The sequence below is a fragment of the Lagopus leucura genome, unplaced genomic scaffold, assembly GCF_019238085.1.
Source record: "Lagopus leucura isolate 7727_CA_CO unplaced genomic scaffold, USGS_WTPT01 Super-Scaffold_100019, whole genome shotgun sequence".
NCBI classification, from domain to species: domain Eukaryota; kingdom Metazoa; phylum Chordata; class Aves; order Galliformes; family Phasianidae; genus Lagopus; species Lagopus leucura.
In genome coordinates, this window is record NW_024962273.1 from 10,881,844 (window position 1) to 10,905,929 (window position 24,086).

General features: G+C 45.1%; 1 protein-coding gene across 3 annotated transcripts in view; it reads right to left on the minus strand.

Annotated features, from left to right (window-relative positions):
• GLI2 (GLI family zinc finger 2) overlaps nt 1–24,086 on the minus strand; it is a 175,020-nt gene that overhangs the window by 20,612 nt on the left and 130,322 nt on the right. For all 3 annotated transcript variants that reach the window (XM_042877800.1, XM_042877802.1, XM_042877801.1), the window contains exons 4-8: nt 15,040–15,242; nt 13,229–13,420; nt 4,099–4,300; nt 1,776–1,989; nt 174–287 (exon numbers count right to left, since the gene is read on the minus strand). In XM_042877800.1, coding sequence (XP_042733734.1) covers nt 174–287; nt 1,776–1,989; nt 4,099–4,300; nt 13,229–13,420; nt 15,040–15,242 — 925 coding nt within the window. The remainder of the gene's footprint in view (nt 1–173; nt 288–1,775; nt 1,990–4,098; nt 4,301–13,228; nt 13,421–15,039; nt 15,243–24,086) is intronic.

Genomic DNA, 24,086 nt, shown 5'->3' on the forward strand with positions numbered 1-24,086 from the left:
CCCTCCTCTATCTGTATCCAACCACAGCAGCTGCATGCTGAGTCTTAAGCACCCACTGAATGCTTCAGTCAGTCACTGCATCAAAGCATGCCAACAGCATCGTTCCCAGAGGCAAGAAGACCCAGCAGCTTTGCTGCCTCGGGCCCCAACACGTCTCGCACCAAGGAGGTTACCTGCGTGGTTGGGGATACTGGGGGCAAGCCCTCGACTTCGGTCTTGACTTTGGTGCGCTTGTTAATTACAGGATTGACGGTGCTGCTCACGGCTGACTCGCTGCTCTGCTTGCTCTAGGAAGGAAAACCAGGCAAGATGTGGTACAGGGTTTGGGATGAGAGACTCAATGCAGCCCACAGCGTTGTTCAAAGTCAACTAAAAAATCAGTCAAAGTTGAACATCAAGAGCGGATGCGGACAATGGCATGCTGGCCTGCTGCCAAGGGCTTCATGTGAAAACTAGCCTGTGTGGGTTTGTGCAAGCCAGAAAGAGGGGAAAATAAAGGGCACCATCAGCTTCTGCAAGCTCATCAGCAAGCCTGGCTCTTTCAGAACGATGCAGTCCCTGTCAGATCCATGAAAATGTTATGTAAGACCCACCCAAGACACGATTTTATTTCTCAATGTGATGAAACGACTTGTTGAGAAAATGAATTCCCAAGAAGAGTGGGGGCCTCTGGTTACATGTGAGGGCTCCTTCATGCTGGGTGCATGAAAGGCAGTGTGTATATTTTGCTAAGCTCTTAAAAAAATGAAAACAACTTCATGAGAAAAAAAATCCCATTGTATGTTCATAAAATTGGAACGTTAACATTTTAAATACACTACTCTTGCTAATTGCTCAAGATTGGTCATGCAAGTTATTAAACAGAGGCATAACTCCTACCAGCCACATTATTTTGGTAGCCAGTTTGTGAGAAGAAAACAAAACCAATCAATCAAATAGCCTTCAATAACAAACAGAGTTTGCAGTTCAGCAGCCATGAGAAATCCTAAAACAATAAACCAGTCTAAAAAGTTCAGGATAGTGCAACTAAAACAACAATTTGAAATGGGTGTGAAATGAGGTGAAGTAAGTCTCTGGGGAGAAAAGCAATTGCAATTTAAACTTCAAAGGAATGAAAAGGAGAAGAAAAAATGTTAAAAATTGTGCTACGCATATTCACTGCATATGTGCGTAGGGAGGATATGTGCACACAGAGATATGTGTGTGAGTGCGTAGGTATCGGTATGGACCAGGTGAGGTGTATGACCTCATATACATTGCAGCATTCCTAATACTCAAAATATGGCCTTTGATTCTGCAAAACTTAAAATCATCAGCAGAGACATGAGAGAGAAAGTGACAAGTGAAAAAAGGGAACAATATGTAAAACTGTGAGAGGTCCCACAGGATGCACTTACCTGCTTGTGAGGGAAGGAGTCATGTGCTTTAAAACTATCTGCATGATCCACATCAGTAGGAAAAAGGGACAGGTGAAAGACCAACAAAGCTTGATTCACAGTATTCATCTGCTTATGTGGAAAAACATTTCAGCATGTGCCAAATCTGACTCCACTGACTTCAGCAGCATGTGACAGGTGCTCAAGGAGATTTGCTGCCTGAGATGGCCCTGTGTGTCATGTACAGTGCTTTGCCAGATCAAGGCCATGGCTCCTGCACTGGTATGTGAGTGTGTGGGTGTTCAAAGTGGGAGGTGGGTGCAGAATCTGACTGCGACAAGTCCAGAAATGCTTTGTCAGGAGGAATAAAGAGTGCTGCAAGGTGAGAGCCACCCCTACCTGACTGGAGTCGGAGATGCAGTTGCTGTTGCTGCTGCTCTGTGCCGGGGGTGCGTTGACGGAGATGACGGCCATGTGCTGCCGAGGGGGAAAGGTGGGAGACGGCTGGATGAGGGGAGGAGTGTGCCCGAAAGCCGAGCTCAGACCTCGCTGCTGGGTCAGGATCTGCTGGTATGTCACGGGGTTGATGGGGTGCGGGAAGCTGAATGCAGGGCTGCAGCGGTGGGAGGAGAAGAAACGATGAGGGATTATTTCAAACAGCGTTTAGCACTTTGGCTAGTGACTGACTGAGTTTGGCCAGGACTTTGTAGAGGATGCAGCATCCCAGGTAGGTGCTTCAATGCAATAATAAGCTTGCTATTGTGCTTTGCTGCAAAAGCAAGCTTTGTCTCGTGTGAACCTCAGCAAACTTTCTGACCCATGTATCAGACTGACCATAATTCCTTTGCTTCTTTTGTTTAAAAACAGCAAAGCCCTTGGCAGGGAGCTCAGAACACATCTGGCTTTGCAGCCACACATCCCCCAGCTTTTCCCAACTCTATTCTGCAGGCTTGCAAGCTCAGGGTTAAGCTGCCTGGACTGTGAGACCCCAGCATCACCTGGCTCACCTGGCAGAGATCACAGCCAGGGTGAATCACAAGCCATTTAGCATAGTCCAAAACATGTAGTTTACTTTACACTCAGGTGAGGGACATGCTGGCTCAGGGGATTGCAGAAGTATGTCACCCTTCATATGTAGGTCACTGGTTCAGCCCCAATCTAGGTCAGCAGTGATCAGAAACCCCACCAACTCCCTGGGGCTAGCTAGAGGCAATGGGCTGGAGCCAAGGTGCAGCAGGCAGAGGCATTAAAAATGAAGCTCTGCTTCTGGAAACAAGGTTTTCATACCCCAGTAATGTATCTGTGGTGGATGCCCTGTCCTTGGAGACATTCCCTGATCAAACTGTAGGTGTTCCTGTTCATTGCAGGGAGTTGGACCAGACAACCTTTAAAGGTCCCTCCAACTCAAACGATTCTATGATTCTACGATTCTGTTGATAGAGATGGAGGAACACAGGAGGTGCAGTGAGTATTGTCTGCTCCCTTTACTCCAGGTGAGGGATGAACAAACTGTAGACTCTCAGCCCCAAATCAATTATTTGGCACCTTTTAAACATAGCTGCCCTGAGTCCTTACCACTCATGGTACTTTTTCTCATGTCACTAAAACTGTCCATGGTGTAAGCGCTCAGGAAACAGAGTCATAATTAGCAACAGACTTCATTTCCAGTTTTGTTTTTAGAGAAAATATGCATTGCTGGTGATCACACAATTAGTATTTCTATTCCAAACTACTTAATGACAACTTGACCAGAAGAATAATGGGTAAAAATCACTGCAGTGTTATAGAGCTCTAGGAGTCAAAAGCATGCTGCAGTAAATGAGGTGTGATGGCAGGTTGCTGCACAGCACTGTTGTGTTATAACAAAGTCCAAAAATGACTATCACTGTTTTTTTAAGCTAGCAATATGTTACACTCTACAATTTCTAAATGACAGTCAGATAAAGTAACTGATAAAATTAATGTAATGGTTACTAATAACAGTGCTCCCCTACAAAAAAAAAAAAAAAAAAGCACAGGATCTTTATAAACCCTTGCTTTGCAACAACAATGTTAATTAGAACTAACATATTTAACAGTTAAGTAATAAAAAGAATAACAATATTGTGAAACTTGGGTTAAGCAATCACGGCAGGAACTGACAACAGTAAGCTGCCTAGCGTAAGTGCTTTTTAATTAAGATTTTAGCAAAACTTTACTCAAGGGCTTAGATTTTTTTTCAGATATGTTTTTAGAATCAGGCTCTTAAATCCACCCAGGCAATATTTGTTTAAGAATGTGGGCCAGTAATTTTGAGAATACTTTGGGGGCAGTTTCTTCAAACAGAGGGTTTCGCAGAATCAAAGAATAGTTTGGGTTGGAAGGGATCTTAACGTCTGCCGAATGCCAACCCCCTGCCATGGGCTGGCTGCCCCACACCAGCTCAGGCTGCCCAGGGCCCATCCCATCTGGCCTTGAGTACCTCCAGAGATGGGGTAGACTCCTCCAGTACCTCACTGCCTTCTGAGCAAAGAATTTCTTCCTGACATCTAACCTAAATCTCCCCACTAGTTTAAAGCCATTCCTTCCGCTCTATCACTATTACACTGTGAAAAAGTCAGTCCCCCTCCTGCTTATAAGGTCTCTTCAAGTACTGGAAGGGCACAATGAATCTCCCTTGTTAGAGGACACCCCTCGTCCTTTTGAGGGGGGTTACACAGTTAGACAGCCCCCAAAGCATTACCTTATTGTCCCGGCAGATAAATGGCCGTAGGAGCCACTTGCCGCTGAGCTGCTTCTGGAGTTGTTAATATATGCCACAAGGGAGTTTGGGGAGGTCCTGATCATCGTCTGCAGATCAATGCTGGCATCAGACAGTGGGGAAATAGACAGGGCTCGTTTTCGGCTTAATCTCGGAGTCACCCGTGGGCTTGAAAACCGGGACACTGCAGAAAAGAGAGAGGAGGGGCGAATGAAGCACAGACTTTGTCAGCCAAAACCAGCGGGCTGCTCCGTCCTGCAGCCAAGTGAGGGGAAGCAGATGCCTGGTGGCTGAGGATGGGTTTCAGGAGGTGTGGGGGGACCTCCCAGTGCACTCTCACCATCACTTGGAGATGCAAATGGCCAGCTCAGCTCACTGCTGGTGCGATCATCAGTGTGCTGGGGACAGAGGGGTTCTTAGGAAGGGTGACGAGCAGGAGCTGAGACCTGCTGGCTCGGGACTGCTGTGGGATGTACAAGAAGCAGAGTAGGCAGCAGCTGAGGCTTCCCCTCTGCTCAGTGCTGAGTGACCCGGGGCAGGCAGCACGGCATACTGCATCCTCCTCAGAGGGTAAACAGAAGCCTGTCAGTCATCGTTTTTCATTGGCACTAAATAAACTTGAAATTAAAAGGGAAAAGGCCCCATAGGATTTCTATGAGCACAGCCACCCCATTGACTCAGAGAAGAGTAGAGGCCAGCGGAACCATGTCAGAACCCAGGCAGCCCTTGGACATGGTGCGTGCAACGGTGCGCAGAGGGAGCAGGAATGAAAGTGAGCACAGTGCTGACCACTCAATTAAAGCAGGGTGAGAGACTCTGGGAGCCTCAAAAGTAAATTAGGAGTTTTAAGAAAACCAATTTGGCAGCTCAGGCACAAAAGTTCAAGCTCTCCTCCTCCAAGGGGATCTGCCAGGGCCTGGACCCTATTAGCAATTGTCAATCATTCAGGCATGAAGTCACTTCCAACCCTGCCAGTCCCGTTTGTGGATCTGCAACACACAGTGAGTTACTACTGTACTAATTTGGCCTCCTCCAACGTTTCGGTATTGCTAACTAGAACAACTGACTTCATCCTGAGGAAGCTCTGCCCAAGACTAAACAACCTGCAAGTCACATGGTGGTGTAGATGGGAGCCGGGGCTGGGCAACATCACAGCAGCTCCCGATAACCAGGTATGGCCAATGCCTGGCCAAGCCTCAGTCCTGCCTGGATGGGCTTGTCCCTCCAAAGCAAGGACAGCAGCTTCCAAGAGTTGCTGTTATTTAAAAATGATTTTTAAGGGTGAAATATGCTACAGGGTCCAGTGGCAATCCTCATAATCCACCCAAGTGAGCACGGTGCTGCATTACTACCTGTTTTTTCCAGCTGTAGTCCCCTGGGAAGCTGCCGTTCAGGCTTGCTGTGGCTACATCCCATTAAAGATTGTGAAGGAAGCAGTAACTTGCCCAGAAAGGCAATGCAAGCTATTTTTTTTTAGACAGTTGGAGGGACAGATTTCAGTTGCATCTCACCAAATAGAAAGCTGGCACTTTGCAGGAGCACAATTTCTCTGCCCTGCAGACAAGTGCTGGTATGAGGGGGGCGAATGGGATGTACAAGGGTAGTAAAATACAACCTGGCAGTAAGAATAATGTGTTCCTTGATTTGTATTGGCTCACAAAAGTTTTTGTCAACATTTTCCTGAGCACAGTGGATGGGCTTCAATCTCCTGGAACCTGGAATGAGTGAGTCACTCATTTACCCAAGTGGCTCCAACCTTGCTGTGCCCAGATACTGTTATGTTCATAGGGTTTGCTCCCCTGCTACTCATAATGTCCCTCTCTGCACAAGGTAAGTGATCTGCATGAGGTTACTCTGGAAATACAAGGTTAAGCTGAACCAAGTACTCTTGTGACTTCTGTCCTACACCTGGGAAGCTTCAAGAGCTGTTGGCTGCGATTCCTTCACTGCAGCTCCGCAGCCTCATGGGGTGGGGAAGAATCTTGGAAACTCAATTCAAGGGCTAGGTAGCAAACACAAAGAGCACACGGTAATCTATAACATCACCTCCTGACTTCAAGGTTGTCCCATGATCTGGTGGGACCAGACTCAAACTTTCTGAATGCTTGCAGCCAGCCCTGCCCTGCCCCATTCTCACACAGTGAGTGGTGCTTCCCTCAGGAGCTGGAAAAGCAGACGCCACTGTGCCGAGGTGCTATGGAATCAAAACCAAAATGAGTAAACAAAGTTCCTTTGTAAAGACTGGGATTGGAGAATGCCCAAATTTCACACTTTATCCATGAAATGTGGGCTCTGACAGGGCCCCAAAACAACAACCACAAGGGTTGCTTGGGTCCAAGTTGTAAAGGTGAAAGCAGTACTCTGTCCACAACATAATAATGCATTTACTATCACTGATGAGAACTCATTAATTTATTTTCCTGGCAATAAGGCATCTTCATTCATTACACATCCTGGACAACCTGGGTGCTGTCCCAGCCCTCCCCATCTACATCGCCTTGCGCGGGTTGCTGCTTCTTTCTGCATCCCTATTTCCCAGCGCCATACATTCAGATGAACTCCTTAAGATAGGGTTTGTGTTTTATTTCCTATGTGTTGCATCTACCAAATGCAATGGGGCTCCATCTCGGCTGAGTTGTCAATGTTTCTGTCCTACAAATAATATGCATCTTTCCAGATATAGTTATTGCTTTCTGCATTTGCATTCCCACAGTCTTCTCCTTCTCTAACAGAAGGAAGCAGGCCAGATTTGACAGTCATATTTATCTCTGTTACTCCCACACCTCAAGGGAGATCTGTTTATTAATGTGCCACTTCCCTTGATAAATTACTAAATAGAAAGAAAAGCCTTGTACTCATTTCTCGCTGCTCTTTCCAATGATTTATGTCCACAGTGCTGGTTCAGCCATTGGTCACCGTTAATTTGCAAAGGGAAGAAGTCCTGACGTCCAACAGAAGCCCTGCTTTCACTGGTGCAACCAGCAACCTTCTGGCTGTGTACAGGTAAGCCCTTCTTTCCCTGTGTAAAGCTCTGCTGAAAGCTGTCAGATTGGCAAGCTGGTCTGGGACTTCTCCTGCCCCAAACCAGTAATATCCATTGCATTAGTGTCTGTCTGCTCTGATTTAGCTCCTGCAAGTACTGTTGGGCTATACAGAATATTTGAGAGTAGATCCAGTAGGTTGGGTTCATGCTTTACACAAAAGCCTCTGAGATCTTGCAAGTTTTCAGAGAAGGCTGTGACCTAATATCGTGCTACAGATGAACAATTCATCTCCTCTCAATAGCAGCACCCAGGAAGGGAAGCATCTTGAAATGTAAAAGGAACTGAACCACAGAAGGAAGCACTTAAGACTGTGTTAAGAAGGGGGAATCTTTTCACAATTATTACTCAAAAGCAGGTTAACAGCACTAGGATCATTCTTAATAAAATTGGCCTAATCCCCTGATCTGACGACATGAAATACGAACATCAAGTGGAAACAGGCAGCAACAAAGACAAATGTTAGGGGAACTGCGCACATAGACAAAGTGCTCAGAGTGAGCTGACTGACAGTCACTTGAATACATGAGCAAAATCTTGTATTGCATGAGACCCAGTAATGTTTCAAAGGAAAAACTGCACAAAACTTTTCCAGCAATGAATGCCCTGAGAAGGAGATGAAGAGGGATCCATTTTTCAGACAGAGAGATGGGGACAGAGTGCCTCGGAGTGTTAAGCACCAGGGTAGTCAGAGTACCCTTCCCCACTCTTGAAGCAAACAAACATAAATATGAATTTGGCTGCTGTTGTTCTGAAAGAAGGTTTGTTCAGAAGCTTTGTTTCAGAAGTTGAAACAAAAATAAGGAATGATGTAAAAGTTCATTAATCTACCTGAATTTCCACTTTTAAAACAAACTTCTCTGTGCCTCTCTAACTCAGAGACCTTTTAACCTTTAGTCGCTTTCCCCTGAATGCCAATTTTTTTCACCAAGGCTCAGAAAGAAGTTATGGGCCACAGCCCACACTTGGTACTGTGTCTGTGAATTATCACATCCACAAATTAGTCAGAAACTGATTTTCTTCCCAAATTCTGATTTATCTACAGGGGGCCAGTGACAAGCCATAGGGCACACCTCACATTTCACACAAGGGGCAGCCTGTGGTGGAAACATTCACCATGGCTGTGGGCCATCCAAACGACACTACAGCAGCACGTGGTCTTGATCAGAGAAGGACACTGAGGAAATTTCCTTCCAAGTGGCTGAGCCCACAAAGCACATGGGCTGCAAATGCTCACCAATTCCTTGTTAAAACCTTGGCCACCGCTTCCCTGCACCTAGCCCAAAGAACTCAGAAATACCCTCTCCTCCCATCACGAGAGTAAATCCACGGATGGTCCTTTCATCAACAGGCAGGAGCAAGAAGCGACTAAAGCTCTGTGCACAGCCAGTTCCTTATTCCCCTCTCCCCTTGGGCAGCAGCAGCACACGTCTCACTCAGACTGCAGCAGATGCTGGACATTTGTTCTGGCACCAGATGCTGTCCTGGGACCCTCCTTTCTGCCCTCCCCAGGGCCTGATCAGCTTCACAGTTCAAGGAATACTAATGCTTCCCTCAAATCCTCGCTGAAAGACAAGGCTGCATTCTTCTACTCCCAATCCACAAGGTAACTGTTTAGATGACCCAACTTGCATATGTAAATTGAATTCTTTAGAAACCAGAGTGCAGCAGAACTCCAGACAGAGTGCTTATGGGATGCTCTGGGACTTTTTCTCTCTTCTGCACATATTTTTCTAGGGAGGAAAACAGTATTGCTGGCTAGAACTGGGTGGGAAACCGTTTCACATTCTATGAACCTTTTCTGAGACTTCAGCAAGTTTCCATTCTGTGCCGGGACAAAGAAAACAACAAAAAAAGATCTCTCAGAGTGGTTAAGGAAGTAACTGCAGGGCGGGCTGTCTGCCCGAGTAGCCAGCAACTGGCTGGGTTGGGATGGCATCTGTGATGCAGAAGGCTCAGCCTGCACATCCCATGTGCTGGGCCTTCAGCCCACACAAGGCACTTTTCCCAGGTCACTGTGAGGCTCCAAACCTCTGAATCGAGCAGTCACATTGTGTGAATCTGTTAGAGGGGAGTCCTGAACCTACCTCTCACACTGCTAACTGTAAGAGCCTGCCAGTGACTGCCTGGTTACACTGCCAGCCCAGCTCCTTACCCTGATGACTATTAAATCATTTGCTTGTAGTAGAAAGGTTTCAACAACAGTGACTGATGGAAAGACAGTGGAGGCTGAATCACTGTTTGACTTGGGGGAATGAAGTCCTGCTCGAATGTCTGCCCACATCCCAGGTGACTGTTCCAGCTGCCAGTCCTGTGCTCAACAAAGCCTTTTCCCAATTAAACTGATTTTATCAAGTCAAGACATTTCTGACTGCCATGCACTAGCCAGCAAGAATCAGAGCAGGAGTCCATCCCCGCCTTCAAAAAGGGATGAAATGCCATTACAGCTTGCTAGGTTGCACAAAGATGCCTGTGCAGCCCCTGTGACTTGAATGACTGTCTATACAGTGCCATCTGGACATAAGGTGGACTCAGGACACTTTTTTACCATTCCCATAATCAGTAAGAACAACTCAAACAAGCTTCCAACACTGTAACTAACAGAAGTGATAGCTTTAAAGATAAACTCTTCTTCTCTCTCTGGCCATGAGAATCCTTACTCCAAAGACCTAGATCTTGTTCCTGGAGCAACTAGTGCATTGCTTACTGATCACCTTGTCTCCTTTCTCTGCAGGATTTCCAATGGTGAAACAGCTTTGCTTTGTACAATATTTACAGATCTTCTGATGTACAGAGCTATAAGAGCACAAGCATCAAGTCAGGCCAGAGGAAATGGCATGTCCTTCAGGATGATGAACCTGCATTGTTACATTGCAGATAACAATAAGAGCTCTCCATTCAGACTTTCCTGCCCCATGGGTGCCTTCTCCACCCCATTACCTGGAATAATCCACCTCATCGCACCCATGTTTAGAAAAGAGATCTGCTCTGGTGAGCAGATGCTGACAGTTAGTTTCAAAAGTGTCCCACCAGGAATGCTGTGACACTGGAGGGGAGTTAACATTTGATTTGAAAATGCAGGCTTTTGGACAACTTGATTTAAGACTGGATTCAAGCTCTGCTCTTGGACTTAGAGTCCCTGCTTGGATGGACAGAATGCAACTGAAGCAGCCTGGTGCATAACACTTAGATTTGGTTTACTTTAGTGCTTCAACTACTGATGCAGTGGCACAGTAAAGACCTGGTAAGAGATGCAACTCTGGGGCATCCTCGCTCAGCCCATGTGAACACTCAACAGACAGTTGGTCAGTTGCAACAGGCTGCAGCTGACACTGATGCCCAATTACTTTTCTGATCTTTTTGCACATCTGATGCAGTGAAAACACACAGCATCAGGTGTGAGAAGAGAGATTTTCCAAGAAGTGTGACAAGAGTAATGTGAAGGGCTCAGGTATGTAAAAGGATCATGCTCACTATCGCAGACTTCCACATACTATAGATGTCTGGAGGTGATGTGACAATGAACAGGCCTTTTCTTTTAATTATTAATTAAAATACACTTATCTGCTCTTTTGCTGTTCCAGGTGCCAGAGTTGTCACAGATGTGCTGCATGAGGTTCACCAGGAACTACCTGCATTTCAGCAACTAGCAAAATAATTATTGTAAAGTTCTTACGTTCTAGGACTCTGGGAAGAAAAGAGCTCTCTCAATGAAAGATGCTGCAAGACAGTGACTCACTGGAGTTTTATGCATGCTACCCATATTCTCATCTCAGAAAAACACCATAAGAGGATGCCTTATTAAATTATCTGTTCAACTATTTTTTTTAGTTCCTACTGATTTGAATTTTTGAAATAGCTTTCTAAACAGAGAGGGATATTCCAGCTCTTTGGACAGAACTTCATAGCAATTCATTTAACTCTCTTAGTAGCACACAATTCTCTCTTCATGCTGGCACTGAGCCTCCATCATCAGACAGAACAGTTCACTGGGGATAACACATTAAGCCCACCAACAAAATGCCAACCCATGTAAGACACCCCGATGTGTCAGGATGCAGATGATCTTAGAGGTCTTTTCCAACCTTAATGACTTTATGATTTTAAGTTCCTCTGACTTCCAACATGCTTTTATATGCCTCAATGGGCCACAGGTGATTCCAGTACCTGCAACAGCACCACACATAGGGGCAGTGAGGGACGATAAACCAAAGCAAGAGTCTCTCTGGCTGATGGGTGAAGCTGAATGTGTAGAATGTGGTACTGGGTTGCTGCTCCTACTCACATTCTTAAAAAGTAGCCTTCCCATATCTCATGTTGCATTCTTATGATGTATGAAAGATTTAATCTCGTTCAGAGCACTTGAAGGTCCAGAAAAACCTTACCAGTTACTGATTAACAAAGCTTTACTGAGAGATCAAAATAATGCCTGGCAAGCTCTGGCTTTCTGAAGAGTCATGGTTCTGAGCATGGCTGCATGAAATCAAGACCTCTGCTATGTGATTTACTCTACAGCCATTTTCAGAAGCCAGGAAGGAAGAGAGTCTTCTGCTCAGAGGAGCAGCTCAGATGACTTCGGATAAAGATGGATTTTCAGCAAACTCAGAGGATGGGCATTTTGATGTACTGAGCCTGCGCTAGCATGAAAACAATTGTGTTTGCTTCTCTTACTGGCTGTTTATCTGGTACTTCAGCGAGGCACTGCTGGTCAGAGATGGACTAATAAGGAGGCAAGGAGGAAGGAGTCTTGTTCAAAGGCCCAAAGAGAACTTGGCAGAGCCGATTTGCACCCATCTGCTATAACCACAGAGATTAACCCCTCAGATGGAAGACAGCGAGCAGCTTTACTGACAAGCTGCTTCATGGAAGAGAAACTCTGAACATATTTTGGGTGTTAGAAGCAGGATGGCATCAAGGAGCACGTGCTCTCCCATTCAACCCAGGACACAATTTCCCTATCAGTGTAGGAACAGAAAAGGACTATTCAGGTAAAACTTTGGCAGCAGCTGCAGACGAGAAACTGGATTTTTTTAGTTAGAAATATCCATAAAGTCGCTATCACTGAATAGCCAAGAGCAGCTTTTATCATTCTAAACCAGTCACTTTACGAAGCAGCAAGACCACAGTCTTTCATCTTAAAAGCTCAACAACAGAAACTTTGAAGCGGTAATGAAATGATGCAGAACTCCACTCCAAAAATTATAATGGTCCACAGGCAAATCCAAAGGCAGCCCAGCAGACAGAAGCTGGGAGCTGAAAGCTGAGCCTTCTCTTTCCTGCAGCAGAAGTAATCCCCAATCTCCCTATCTGTGCAATCCCAGTTCTTACAAGACATAGCATAAAGGGAAAGAAATTTCTAGCAGCTCTAAAAATCTCAGATGAAAAAAGCCTTCAGACAGTCTTCCACATAAACATTACCCATCATGTCAGGGCAGCGGCCAGGCTGGGGGTGACTCAGCACTGCCGTCCATAACATCATTTTACTTCTTCATTTAGCAATGAGCCAGAACTTTCTGGGTTTCTAATGACTTATAGTAGTATAAATACAGCATTCCAGCAATTTTTTTCTCCCACGAAATACGAACACAATCCTCCCCACCGTGGCTCCCTGTTAACATACTTTTTCTCCTTGGGCGGTTTATTTTACAGCCACTCCGACAGGCCCAAACTCAGAGGAGGTTGTGCTGAACATGGCAATAAGGGGACATCACCAGTCCATGGCCCAGACACCGGCCAGAACAAATGTTGGGATAGGAAGTGGGAGCTGGAGCACAGCCTGGGGCACACAGTGGTTACCCATGGCCAAGGCAGCGGGACGACAACATTGCCCTTCTGCTGCATCAGCTACCTCCCGCCTGTGCAGCAGCCCTTCCAAAAGCACTGCAGCATATCTGTTTTAAATTAGGTATATTTTATATATAGATGTATGGAAAAAGATAATGTTTCAAGCCAACAATCAGTGTAACGCCTATGGGTTTCAGCAGGGTAGGGTAATCTCATCCAGCAACCTCCACCTGGAGGACAGTCCCACCTGAATGCCCCAGATTTCTGTGGCATGGTTTGCTACTCACCATCAACAGGGCTGAGGTACTCATGGAGGTGGGCCGTGCTGGCTGCTCCGCCGCTCTGCATCAGGATGTCCCCATAGGGGTTGGGATGGCCGGCCATCAGCGTCATTTGGTGGTAGTAGTCGGTTGGGTTGGCTCCTGGTGGCGGTGGGGGCAGCCCGAAGAGGCCTCGTTCCTTCAGATGCTCATGAGCCACTGCCGAAGCCGAGAGTGAAGAGGAGAACATGGAGAGAAGGTTCCCAGAGGACGTTAGACCTCGGCGCCGAGGTGGGCGGCCGCATTCCCCCCGCACCCCCACCAGCCCTTGCTGCACAGCCCCGCTCAGCGTGGTTGTGACGTGTGCTTGGGCGTGTTTTTTGTGGACGAAAGAAACTAAGCTGGGGCCTCTGCATTCCTCTATTTCCGCAAATTTATAAACAATCTCTCGTTCCCCCTTTTAATAATCCTCCCGTTCGGACGCAGCCGTCGCCCCGGGAAGGGGGGAGAGGGCCTGGCTGTCGGCAGCAGTAACCCTGTCAGCATCCACATCCCTGCTTATTAGGGAGGAAAGACAAATGCAACCCAGTTCCCGATAGCGGTATGAGGAAATTAAAGCCAAGGTCTAATGCATAGAGCTAGGTTTAGTGTTTGGCAGCATAAAACCATTTTGGCTGCCAAAGCCAATTACGCTCACTTTCTTCCAGCTGTAATTTTTCAAACCTGCCTTCCCACCCGCTTGCCCCATTAACTTATTTACTGCAGCCTTAAAAAAATAAAAATGGAAAAGAAAAGGAACCCAAAACACAATGCCTCTTTTTCATAGCAAATAACAAAACCAGCTTTGATGGGGGAGGATGGTGCAGAGCACACGCGCTCACAGCTCCGTGCAGCAAGGAACTCAGGCACTCATCATAGTGAGGCCGTGGAGAGGAAGCACCCTACATCATGACCTCATTTTGGGAGAGGGAGGACGGCTTCTCATCTATCTCCCCATTACTGTAGCAATATTTTTTACCCACAGAAAATGGCTTACTAGTTTCAGACAGTAAAGCAGGACCTTGCTGCACTCTGGTGTGCCTTGTTTGTCCCCGTGGTGGCTCAGCAGCTAATGGATGCTAGGTTTTGAAGACCTATCTCAGTCCTTAAAAAGCAAATCTCTTAAAAGGGGTCCTGGAACTGTCCCACGAAAGCTTCGTGTTTTCCCCTTTCCCTTGGCCATTCTTGTCCCCTGGTTCCAGACACAGGAAACCTGGTATCCACACTGACCGTGGTGTGGTCTGTCTAAAGTGAGTGGGTACCACTATCTCCATACACTCTCGCCTTCTTCTGAGAGCTTCAGCAAAGCAGCTCAGGAGCAAGGAAAAAAGCATAGCCCTCTCCTCTGCCCTGGAGCTCTGCACATCCCAGGAGATGAAGCCAAGGGGAGATATCCCACACAGCACCTAGGTAATTGTGACTCTGTTGGAGAGGAGCAAGGTTCCTGGTAGAGTGAGGCAGCTCATAGGAGAGCAAAGAGCTCTGCAGAAAGGAACATACTTTAAACAAAATATTTATAATATGATCCAGTGGTAATAGCTATTCTCACGCTCTGCTTTCTCAGCGCAATGATGCAAAACAAATGTGTAGTTAAAGTAGAGGAAGAGAAAAAAAAAAATGTAGAAGAAAAGGAGACAGCTTTCCCACTTCAGAGAGCAGCTGTGGAGCCTTCACAGCTGTAAATCTCTGAGCTGCACATCAGTGCTGGTGAGCTACAAAATCGCTGCAGTACAAACAGCATGATGTGAGCACCCCGGTCACGGTGGGACGGGCAGGATGTGGTGGGGTAGGTCTCTTACCATCAGCAGGGCTGAGCCCTCTGGCAGCAGAGATGACGGAGAGCGTTGGGCTGCCATGGACAGAGCGGAGGTAGTGCTCCATGTGGGGTGTCACGTAGGGGTGCGGTGGGCTGAAGGGTGATTCGCCTGGCCCAGCAGGGTGAGGAGACAGACGGATGAGGGAGATGTCGGAGATGACGGGGCTGCCGCTCAGGGGAGGAGGCCTGGGGAGGAAACAAAGATGCAATCACCTATGGCTGTCTGGTTGGACTCACGAGGAAGGAGGTTGAGGAGGGAGTTAAACATTGTATGGTGTGCCTTGTGGGGCTGGGGCTGTCTGAGGCTACAGCAGTCCTGTGTGCATGGAGCCAAACCAGCACCTGTGTGGGGAGAATGAGGATGCAGGGACATCCAAGGCCTCCAGCCTGCTGCTTGGCCACATGAATGGCAGCCCTGGGCACATAGTCCTCCCACTCGCGTCAATCAGGGCTTGCACAAACCTCGTTGACAGGTCGGCCTTACAGTTCAGAGGGCAAAAGTTCAGGAGAGGTTTTATTGCATGCTTTCTGGGGGCCACCACTGCTAAATGCCGCAGATCTTCCCCAGGCGAAGTGTTACCTGAGAAAGCAGTCAGTAAACACTGGGGAGTCAGCAGGTAACAAAAAGTCAGAGGCATGTTTTTGACACTTGAGTGGTTTTCACAGGGTGGGCAAGGATGGTATAGAAAGCACACAGATATCTCCCTGCCACATCCTCCATCTCTTACACAAACCACAGAGGGTGCAAGGAGAGGAGAAAAATGTCTTGACCTGAGAAATGGAGAATTTGATCTAGGCACCAAAACAGGCAGGCTAAAAGAAAGAGCTAATTCTGCTTTGCGTTAGACTTTACTGTACTAGCAGGCTGCTGGGAGTGGAGCTGCTCAGACACGGGGTTGGTGCTGGGGACTGAGAAGTTCAGGTACACCACCTGCACCTCAGGTCCCACCCTCCTTATCAACAGCTCAGGTGCACTGTAATTTACTTATAATGCTTGCATATCAACAAAACTACACAGAAATGTAATACGAGCTTTGCAGACCTATTCAGCAGTTTACGAGCATGTTTGTCTTTGTTTGATCTTCTGTGTGTTTCTCTGTCTTTCTGATAAATTAGTAAACCTTGTGGCTTTTTGAACACATTCTGCTGATGTGTAGTAAATTAAATGTCTTTTAAAATATTTATAGTTCAAAGTACTCTTCTATAGCACTACACACCATGGGTTGCTGGTGTGAAATAGAAGGCAGTGAAGCAAAGCTCAGTAATGGTCTTGCAGTGATGCGCAGCCAACTTCAGCACTCCTCACACCAAGACCTGAGTTCCACTGGAGGAATAATAGAACCATAGAATCTTTAGGGCTGGAAAGACCAATAATATGAGCCAGTCCAACCATCAACCCATATCTGTGACTGCTCCAGACCACACCACCCAGTGCCACATCTCCACAGTTCTTTATACAGCTTCAGGGACGGTGACTCCTCCATCACCCTGGGCAGCCTGTGCCAATACCTCACCACTCTTTCAAGGAATAAATTTTTCCTAATATTTAACCTGAACATCCCCTGACTCAACTTAAGGCCATTACTCTTGTCCTATCTCTGTTACCTGAGAAAAGAGGCTGACCTCCACCTCGCTACAACCTTCTTTCAGGTAGTTGGATCCCCAGCAGGATCCAGCCTGGTTTCTTTCACAGCACCAGAAGACAAATTTATGATGGCATTGCTATTTCAGATCTCATAACTTCCCCACCTGTGCTGTTACAGCATTTTGTTACCCAATTTACAGGGCAACTGACGCCGGCCTCTGAAAGTGCCGAGGTGAGCTGTTGCTCAGCACCTCTCACCATGACGTCAGGGGAGCCTGGCTGCAGCCTGTGGACTGCTTTCTGCCAAGGTCGCTAATAACGTCGGTCGAGCACAGAGCCGACCAATTTATTTCTACCGGGGAGGAGGGAGAAGTGAATCAAAGTCTCTGTTCCAGATTTAGTTTCAATTCATTTCTAATAATCTCCACTGCCTCATCTGGAAAAAATGAAACAGGATTAAAAAAAAAAAAAAAATGATGTCATTAAGAAAACATCTGACTAATTTTTATTCTGACGAAGTCTTAATATAAGTGAGGGGGGATGTAAATTAAAAGCAGCCCCAATCTTCCCTGGGCCACAGAGGCTGCCTTAATACATAAGCCATGAAAGAAGTTTTCTTACATATACAATAAGTTCCCTCTTTCATCAGTACTCACAGCTTCTCCCAAAAGGGCTGTGAACTTCTTTGATGCAGGCTTGGAACTATGTATTACCAGGTTTACGAGCCTTTCGAGCCTCTGTGGATCAAACTGTGAGGCCCACATCTAAAATGTATATAACAATATGAAGGGTTTGCTGTTCATTTTCTCCATGCTAAATTGGGCAGAAACTCTGGAGTCCCTCAGAACAGGAAAACTCCACCCTGGCCAAAAAGGTAACACCGGGAAACAGATCAAGAATTCACCCAAAACACATGCAGCTGGAGACCCGGGCTGTATTTCAATAGGAGGCTGGCCATGCATCTACAGACCAGGTTGGAGAGCAAGTTCCTCCTGACGGCTCTGCGTAAAGCCTCTGCTTGCCACATCTCCCCACCTGTGTGTCAGGATAATCACGCTCTCATTCAGGCCTGGCTCTGAATGAGATCAGGCAGTGATCACGTCTTGCTGTGATACACGTACAATTTCACCAGAGCATACCCCAAAACAGCGTGTCTTCTAGTAGTGTCCTACAGGAATAGGCCAGAACCATAGCTCCTCTGCACCTAATTCCCTAAGGATTTGTCTTTTCCTCTCTTTCTGGTTGTCTCTCTGGCATTATTTCTTGTCCAACTCCCAGTCCGAGATCATGCCATCCCATTACCACTCTTCCAATGGATTTCTTAACTGGGATTCTGGTTTTCAAACAGGCTAAGGGAATCATGCGTCCAAATGCCATTACATTTAATGGGAGCCGGGGACCTGTTTCCCCCACAGCAAGATGCCAACGTTTGATAATCAATGCTCAGGACTCACACAGAAAATTGTATCTCTGATGAAGTGCACAAGCCTTGATTAATTTCTCCATCCACGAGAAGAGGATCTCCCTTCCCTGCTCACACTGATATTGGGGAGATATTAACTGACCCCATCTAAGGGCTGCAGGGTAATGCTGTTGGAAGTGTGCTATGCTTAACGCTTTACAGAGCTTTGCCAGGGCAATGGGTGACACTCCCCAGAGAGCACACAACTTTGCACTATTTACTTGCCATGTACCAGCCATCCCCAAACCTTGAACCATCTCACTGTGGGTCTGAAGCCTCCATAAAGGACACCCAGCAATGAAGAAGTTGCACATTTCTGAAATAATCTCCATCATTTAAATAAAACCCAGAAAAATGGGGACAGTTAACCAACACTGATATCCCACGACTAGTCTAAATTAATGTTTACGTGCCAAATGTATTCATTCAGCAGAAAACAAAGGGCTGAATACTTTTCCATATGCTTAATGGAATATGGACGGTTATAGGCAATTGTTTTGGTGTGCAATAAAAAAACTGCATAGTGGCTACCCAGGAATGGAAGCTAGGAACAGAACTGCTCTTGTGGGGGTAACACTGCCTGGTAGAGGTTTGCTATGAGAAAAGAAAAAGAAAAATGCTTTTAAAACCAATGATCACATCCAAACTCCGCATAAAAATCCTTGGTTTTGTTCCTTAGGATAAATCAAACATCCTGGCCTCATTTTCACAAGCCGTTAGTATCCAGAACACCTCTCCAGGTCCACGGGAGATGTAGAAGAACCATAGGGAAACCCAAAAAGGGACCATGCTCATGGCAGACACTCTATGTATGGGATGCCACTGTTTTGCACAGTAGGAAACCTACAGTGCCCCAGTTAAATGGTTCAGTCTAAACAGCCCTTGCTAGCCCCTTGACTTTACCTCTGTTTATTTCTGATTTAAGGTCCGTTACAGCAGGAAGGGCAAAAGGTCGTGACTTGAGCGGTACCCTCAGGATGAAACCCTCAAAACAAGGTACCTTTCAGAGGTCAAACGTGGGCCACAATGATATAATTCATGTGGTATTTCATCATTCACAAAGATTGCCCCCCTCCCATTTTTTTCCACTTGGAAAGCAAAGGATGCGCAGATCGTGGTGTGCCAGGAGGAGTTGTCCTGACCTTATATGCCTGCCTGAGAGCCTGACAATGATGTGAAAGAGAATCTTCCCTGCTTCCCAGCTCTCTCAGCACCACAACAAAGTTCTAGCAGTCCAATAAAGCAACCCAATGCTCTGTGATGGAGCTGGAGGTCTGAAGATGCCAGCTTCATGGCCCACTGGGAAGAAGGAGACCCAAGACAAAACACCGCTAACTCCCAGCCCTCCTCTGCTGGGATGTTTCTCTGTTTTTCCTGTATTTTCTCAGCTTTAAAATGAGATTAATATATTATTTCTTTATACTCTGAAAAATGGGCATTACAGAAAATCGAGGTTACCTTTACCAATTCAGCAACTAATGCTCTCGCTGTGAAGCTGGATAAAAATTTCTACAGCTTCTCTGAAGAAATGCAAGGGACATGCTTTGGGCAGTTCCCATTTTCTTCTTTCCCCTCAAATATGGCTTTGAGGCATTGAAAACTAGAAAAATAATTTTAAAAAAAAAGATATTTAAACAGTGAGGGTAAATTCTCATTAGAACAGTTTATGAAGGGAAGTGGTAAATACAGCACTACTGCAACACTTCATGGCAAAACTAGATGTTTTTCTAAAAGATGCGTTCTAAGTGTTTGGAGGTTTAGAGTTTTAATGCTAGGAAAGAGTAATTTATCCCAGTGTAGAAATGAAAGGGGAAGGAGTTCTATGGTTGGTGTCACATAATGTTAGATCAGATAACTGTGGTAGCTGCTGCGGGTCTTCACACAGAAAAAAATCTTTGAATATAAAAAACCCTTGTTTATGGATTTGTGGTTAGGGCCCTGCTTTTAGAAGGATTTATTTAGGCATTATGAAAAATCCCACTGCACATCCATTGGCAGTGGTAGTTGTCTAAACGCCTTTAAAAATCATGCCTTGAAGTCTAATCTTGTACCACTGAAGTTGAAGGAAACTCTGCCACTGACTCTGGCTGGGGGAACAAGAATGGGCCTCCAACTGGTTGATTACTCTGTTTTCCACCCACACCATGGAAACAGCATAGTAAACTATGATGGGTACAGTTTCTTAGTAAATTTTTCTCCATTCCTTAGAAAAATGCATTCAGGACTTCATGCAACTTCTATACCATGAGGTCAGTTTCATGTATTTGTTCCAAGTAAGAAAAATGTTGTTTGCTTTTTTTTTTTTTTTTTTTTTTAGCTCTAAAGCTTAAGATAAAGCCAAACATCTTTCATTTTTCCTTATGAAAGACCATTCTGTTTTCAGACACACCTGATTTAATCCATAGGTTAAAATACCTAGAACCAAGAACAAATGTAACAAAGGTTTTAAATCCACTTAATACAGCTGTATTAATATTTTTAATCAATGAAATAAAAAGTGTTTTCATTTAGAACTTCAATTTTTTTTTTTAATCTAAGGTCCACCAGAAGTTAGCAATGTTCTTGAGCTCGCGGGTTGCTCACAGCACGTGGGGACCACAGAATCGCTTGGAAGAAGCAAAGCTGGCAGCAGAAGTAACCCTGTATAGGAAGTGGTCCTCAGAATAGAAACTGTGCTATCTACATACAGATTTTTATTCTACTTACACAACAATTAGCACAACGAAGGTCTAGCCTTGGCTGACACTTAAAGGCACAACTGCAACACAACACAACAACAATATTTGCTATTAAAATGGAAGAAAAACACATATTTTAAATAACTAAGATTGCCCTCCATTATGCAACAGACAAAGAAGTCAGACATCAAAGCTAGAAATCAGAGTTGATATGAGACCTTCAAACCCAAATCAAATTAGTGTCTTGAGGAGAGATCTTTGATTTAAGCTTAACAGTGGTGATTTTTTCCTGGGTTGTTTTGTACTTAATCAGCCACACAGCCCACTGTGCAGACGTATGTTCCCAAAACACACCAAAGAGAGTAAAAATTCTGTTTCAGAACCTAATATTCCTTTTTTATCCAATTACCTTACTTACACGATCTTTTAATTTACATTCTGAAAGCCCACCTTTTCACACAAGCTTTCCTTTAGCAGTGGAGGTAGAAGGATGACCATCTCAGTTCTTGTGAGATATCCGCCAAGAAAACCACAACAACATAATGAATAAATCAAAGCATGGTAGATGAGTCTCTAAGATAGTTTCTTGAGAGATTAATGATGAAAGCCTTCAGAGAAGAAGAATATTTTAAGAAGGGGAACTTCAAGGAAGGTGGCTGAGGGGAAGAGAGGAAAGGAGGGTGAGAGAAAAGGCATGAAAGAAAGCACGGATAGAAGTCATGGAAGTCATTGGCATGGAAGAGCCAATGAAAGCAATCTAGTGACAGACCGAAGGAGTGATGCAAACCTGGAGGTGTGTGAATTTCTGGTTCAAGCCGCCAGACATGAGAATCTGGTTCTGAAAGCCACAGGATAAGAAAGCTGGGGGGCAAAGATGGTGTGAGTTCATGGCAGGGAAGGGATAAAGGCTTGGAAGCAACTGCAGATTGCAGGGGGCTAGCAAAGTGGGAAGCAGTGAGGAGTGAGATGTTGCCAGGTGAAGGCACAGACCGAATCTCAAAGGCAGAGCTGAGCAGGGGGATGAGGGAGATCTGAAGAGATGTTCAACTAGGGGGAGTGTGGGAAGTGGATGCTAGAAAGATATGTTGGATGTGACACAGCTGTTTATCTGCATCTGACTGATTTCCCTTGGGACACATGGTAAGGATATAAGCACTTTTGAGTGGGTATTTTGCTCATAGCTGTGAAGATAGTGGGGTTGGGAAAACAAATGGGAAGTGTATGTGTGTGGGGAGGAGATATTAATTTTTCATCCCTGTCTAGTATCTTCTTGCCATGCTACTTTTGGGTGTTGCTTTTCTGCCTTAAAAGAAAATGACATTCACATGCTATGGAGCAGCTTAACATTTTAAAGACTGTACGTACAGTATTTCTGAAAAATCCTTTTCCATGTTACGCTGGCCTGTCCTGGAGATGGCACATCAGTGGCAGCAACAGCACAGCAGTGGAGCTCATGGAAGAGTCAAGCAAACTGAGGAAAATGCTTATTCATTCATTACACTTTAAATCTGCCTTGGCTCCGTACCCGTCATATCCCAGAAAGGCAAAAAGGGACCATTCCTCTTCATCATGACTGTAATACAATCAACTGGCTGCAGCATTACTCCAACCAATGTTAACTAACGGAGTCTATGTCAGACATCTATAATTTCATGTTTAACAAATTAGGTAGACTCCTGCATTTCCTGGTACCTTGAATGCCCAAGAAGCTCATAACTTTTCTTTATATGCAAAATGTCAGGGAAAGGGCAAACAATGTTATGCCAGAAGACCATAGCCAAATCACTTGGTTGGAATGTGCTGTAAATCATGGGGTGAATGGAAAATGAATCTTTGTTCCAAAGCAGTGTCTTCCAGCACTAATATTGCTGCTAATACCCTCCTTTTTCTATTGGAAATGTTCTCTTCCCATAACCCAACCTCCTGAAATCCTATAACTAAGCAAGGCACTGAGGAAGGAAAACCTACACCCAATTAATTATAAAACACCTGAAATTTCTTATTTCTCTCTTCCAAAGTACACGGGAAAACCACTGGACTTCATGCTTTAGAAAGATGCCATGCTTGCTCTAGACAGCAGTAAGCTGTTGTAACCAACTGGCAGTACCAGAAAAATGGTTAACAAAGGGGAATAAAAAGGAACAGGGACAGGTACACCACAGATCTCTACAAAGCCTTTTTAGACACAGCAGTCAGAGGAGTTCTGTAGGAACAGGTGACTGTGATAGCCACACAGAAATATCTCACGCACGCACACCCCAGATACGCTGCTGCTGTGCCACGTGTACCTGTCTCTGGTGCATCACAGCACAAAGAAGAAAAAGACACACATTCCTATAATAGCAAAGCTTTGGGTTGGAGCCTGACGGGTTTTCAGTAGGAATTAATTTTATTGCCATTTGACACATTTTAAACAGCAACAGCACTCACAGAAACCTCCAAAGGGAAATATTCACGAACAATATATAATAAATACATTGATTTCTAATAATAACCATCTGCCCTAAATCTTCTTGCTGACAGGTTTAGTTGGACCAAAGGCCCCTTTCACATCTACTTCATGACAGTTCCCATCACTACATAAAGACTTTGAAGTGCCCTAACGTGCAGTAAAACGCAAGATAACCTACCAAACTGTCAATATTTCTTTGCTTCTAAAAGGAAATGCTAATGGCACTCAAAGAGCTCAAGATGTAATGTAAGATCTGATCCAGCAGGCTGGCTGATCTAACCATCCTTTCCTTTGCTATGTGGATGTGGAACAGCTAGTAATTACATGCTGAAAAGCAGAACTAGGCAAAAGTTTTTTACTGATAAAACGACTACAAGGAGAAAAGCCTTTTTATTTCTAGCGAGATTTTCTCTCTGAAATGCCCTGTGTTTTCTGCGCAAAGTAAGAGAATTAACAATATCCTTCTCTTCCATTTTAATTTCCTCTTTTTAATCTATCTCTTTTTTAAAAAAAAAAACTTTTTTTTTTAATCATTAGGAAAAAAAAAAGGTGAAGCAGAATGAAACATGCATGTTTTTAAAAAAATGTCAATACTCAGCAGTTAATTTTCATAGGGAAAAGATGAACACAATTCAGAGAAAGCAGGACCTCATTTCAATTGACCATGTTAAACACCTGGCTTTTCTCTATCATCTCCAGCTTGCAGTATAACACTGAGGAAGGCTCTACTGCAAGGGAAATTAAATGTGATAAGCCAAAGCCCAGGCCAATAGTAAAACCTCAGCACTGGTAGTGGAGTTGTGCAACTCATACAGACTTCAAAGGAGCCAGGCTGCCCCCTGAGATCATCAAC